Here is a 3,335-nt window from a genome sequence, read left to right on the forward strand (position 1 = left end):
AGGAAACAGTGTCACAAGGAGGACTTAGGGAAACTAATAATTAAGCTGATAATTCTGGGAAACATGATTTTATCTGTCATAATAGATAATTTGATGAAGGATTGAATGAGTTATCCATTCATGCCAAGTGAATTCTTAAAGCCAAGAGGCTCACTGATGTGCAAGGAAGTAAGAACCAAGACAGGATAAACCATCGTCAGTATTTCAGTCATGATGCAAAATAAATACAACATTAAACTTATTAACATGATTTGCAGAACATCGAATCCATTAAATCACTCAGGAAAAAAGAAATGACATTAAAGGGCAAACCATGCCCAGAATAATGAACCCCACTATTCCGAGGTCCCATGCAATATTCTTCTCCAAGACAGATGCACTGACTTCTCTTGTTCATGCTCCCACCCGCTCCAGGGTGGTCTCTGCTTGTGTATTCCACCAAACTGACTCTCAGGAAGGTCAGCAAAGGCATCTGTGTTTCTGACATCACAGGCAGTTTCAATCCACACCTTCCAGGAATCCACTGATGGTCTTTGAAGCACATTTACTTCCTTAAAGACACTCACCAGCAACCTCTCTTACCCTGTGCTGTATGGCTAAGAGTCCACCGTCTCCTTTGTGGCTCTTCTCTCCTGTCCCTTCAATGGTTGAAGAGCCTCAGAATCAAGTTTTCTTTGTTTTTCACACGCACAGTCTCCTGCGTGACCACCTCTGTTTCTGGCTTTGCCTGCTAGATGGGGACCTCAATCATAGCGTTTCTTGTCAACTGCCAGCTCACCTGCCCCCAATACCGGACATACATGTCTCTATGTCTGCTAGTGACTTGTCTAGGAGTCCGCAGATTTTCTGTGTGCACTTCCTGTGTGCTTCTACCTCTCTGCTCAGGCAGCAGGTGAGAGAAGTCACTTCCTTTCTTTCTTCATTAAAACACTAAATAAGAGGATTGTTTTTAGATCCCATCCCTACAGCAAGTATATATATATTCCTACAACCAAAGAGGTAGACATCATGATCTGTATTTATTATGTCCTATAGCCTAAGGTCAACATGCAAGTTGTCTTAGAGAAAGTCAGTTGTCATTTCCAACGTTAATGCAGTATGATGGTAGATGCATTCTGCTGTCCAATTTCCAATGGAGTTACACAATCAGACCTGGTGTGCCTCTTTGAAAACCCTTTTGTCCTTAAAGTTCCATAAAGAAAAAATTATAAGCTGATTACATATTATAAATATATTTTATTATATTCTGCTATGTAAAGGTGGACACCATGTTATATGAAAACAGAATCTTATCAATATTTACATAAATAAATATTTAAATAGATAAATAGACATGAGCAAGGTCATCTGTGCAGCTACTGCTTGTAGAGTTGACATGTCCTGGAAACACGTGACAAATTACTGTGTTCATATCTTCACGACAGCAGAAATGAGAATCTCTGACACGGCAGAACTCCAAAATATGTGATGTTATCAGTCAGAAGGAATCATTTCCATGTTGAAAGGGGTGTGACTTCCCGCTCCTTAGTCTCTTATGTAAGGCTATTGATGCATACAAGGGTTTCATGATCTCTGCTCGGACCATCTCCCAGGCACAAGGGCTGTATTGCTTCTCTTGCAGATAGAGGGAGATTCTCTGGAAGTAGTTCCTCAGGATGGAGTCCCTGTTCACCAGGGGCAGCTCTCCTACCCCCACCTCCAGCAGAGGACAGGCTGCCAGGCGATCCAGCTGCTCAGAAAGTCCTGAGCACAATTCCTCCAGGAGGGTCGTGTTCCAAGGAGCAGGTGAGGCCTCTGTGCAGAAGAGGTGGAAGGTCTTCTGGTTCATCACATGGACAACAGAGAGGGCGTGAGACTTCTGTAGCGCCTTGCTGTCAAACTCCTCCTGTGGGAAGCCAAAGTGGTTTGTGTAGTTGTCACAGGAGCTAGCAGACAGTCTCCTCATTTGTCGCAGGAGCATCAGGGCCCTCCACTGCAGCAGGCCGTGGTTCTGAGGCAGGTCACATCCCAGAGAGCCAAGGGAGTGGCAGCTGAGCACCAACAGGGCCACCAAGAAGGAACAGGATAGGGCCATCAGGGATCCTACAGATGCTGTTGGCCTGGCTGGGGTGGGCACGTCTGGGAACCGTGGCTCTAGCTCCTCTGAACATCTTCTCCTGTGCGTGTGGTTTAAGTAGGGGACACAGGAGTTTTCGATTTCTGAACGTTTCCCTTCCTTTCTACTTCTCTTTTTGCTTTCCTTTCTACACTTTCTCCTGGGTTGTAGAGCATGGGTTTCTCAACCATTTCTTTTTCCTATTGCTGCCTCCTGTCACAGTCTTTTGAATATTTATGTTTTTGAACCTTCCAACAAAATTTGGTAACATGGATCTACAGTCTATATAGTTATGTATGTATAGCTCTGCTTAATAGATTAGAAAAGAAAGTGTTCATTTTACTCCGTTTATTTAATTCAGTGTTAAGATGGACAAAAATTTCAACTGAGAGCTATATTTTTTAATTAATTAATTTATTTTCAGAAAAACAGTATTCATTATTTTTTCACCACACCCAGTGCTCCATGCAATCCGTGCCCTCAGTGATACCCACCATCTGGTTCCCCAAGCTCCTATCTCCCCGCCACGTCGAACCCCTCAAATTGTTTTTCAGAGTCCATAGTCTGAGAGCTATATTTTAAGCTTTTATTCTTTACTGGATATCTAAATATGATGAATGACTTCTCAATTTTTTCTTACTTAAATGGAAATATAAAAGTACAATGCTAATTAAGAATTTGTAAAAAAGATATAATAATATCGGTTTCCTTAGATAATAAGAATCATTCCAAATTGCTAATAGGCAATGAATTATTCAATTATTTATTGGATGTTTGTTTTTCATGTACCATATTTTAGTATGGCCTCAATAAGAAAATGATTTTTAACTTCACTTGCTGCTAGATGCTCATCAAGTTATTCTCAAAATATTTTTTCTATTTATACCAGATAGAATTCTTGATGCAATGAATAAGTTTTGAATAATTAAATGATTATGTAGAATTTATTTGTATTTATTTCCAAAGCCCACATCAAAATAAGGCTCAAAGAAAAGCAACGTCTAAAAGACAGCCCATGGCTTGTTGAAGCCTTGTGCCCAACTCTAGAACTACTTGTTACATTGTGGGAAGCAACTGGACTAGTGTTCCCTCTGGTGGGGGGATGCTGAAATGTGGGAGAGACTTTGAAGCTCCAGAGCAGGAAGAATGGGGAAGTGACCTTCTGCTCACTTTTACTAGGAATCTATCTGCTGTTTTTGAAAAAAAAAAAAAAAAAAAAAAAAAAAAAAAAAAAAAAAAA

The 3,335-nt window shown here is 40.7% G+C and overlaps 1 protein-coding gene across 1 annotated transcript; it reads right to left on the minus strand.

Annotated features, from left to right (window-relative positions):
- Window positions 1–1,477: 1,477 nt before the first annotated feature.
- LOC132008962 (interferon alpha-1/2-like) lies at window positions 1,478–2,074 on the minus strand. The gene has a single exon (XM_059387422.1). The coding sequence runs from the start codon at window positions 2,072–2,074 to the stop codon at window positions 1,478–1,480; it is 597 nt and encodes a 198-aa protein (XP_059243405.1).
- Between the last annotated feature and the right edge of the window lie 1,261 nt (window positions 2,075–3,335).

The sequence above is a fragment of the Mustela nigripes genome, unplaced genomic scaffold, assembly GCF_022355385.1.
Source record: "Mustela nigripes isolate SB6536 unplaced genomic scaffold, MUSNIG.SB6536 HiC_scaffold_2494, whole genome shotgun sequence".
Lineage (NCBI taxonomy): Eukaryota > Metazoa > Chordata > Mammalia > Carnivora > Mustelidae > Mustela > Mustela nigripes.

Coding starts and splice junctions, on each gene's coding strand:
- LOC132008962 (XM_059387422.1), bottom strand. CDS start 2,074: ATGGCCCTATCCTGTTCCTTCTTGGTGGCCCTGTTGGTGCTCAGCTGC.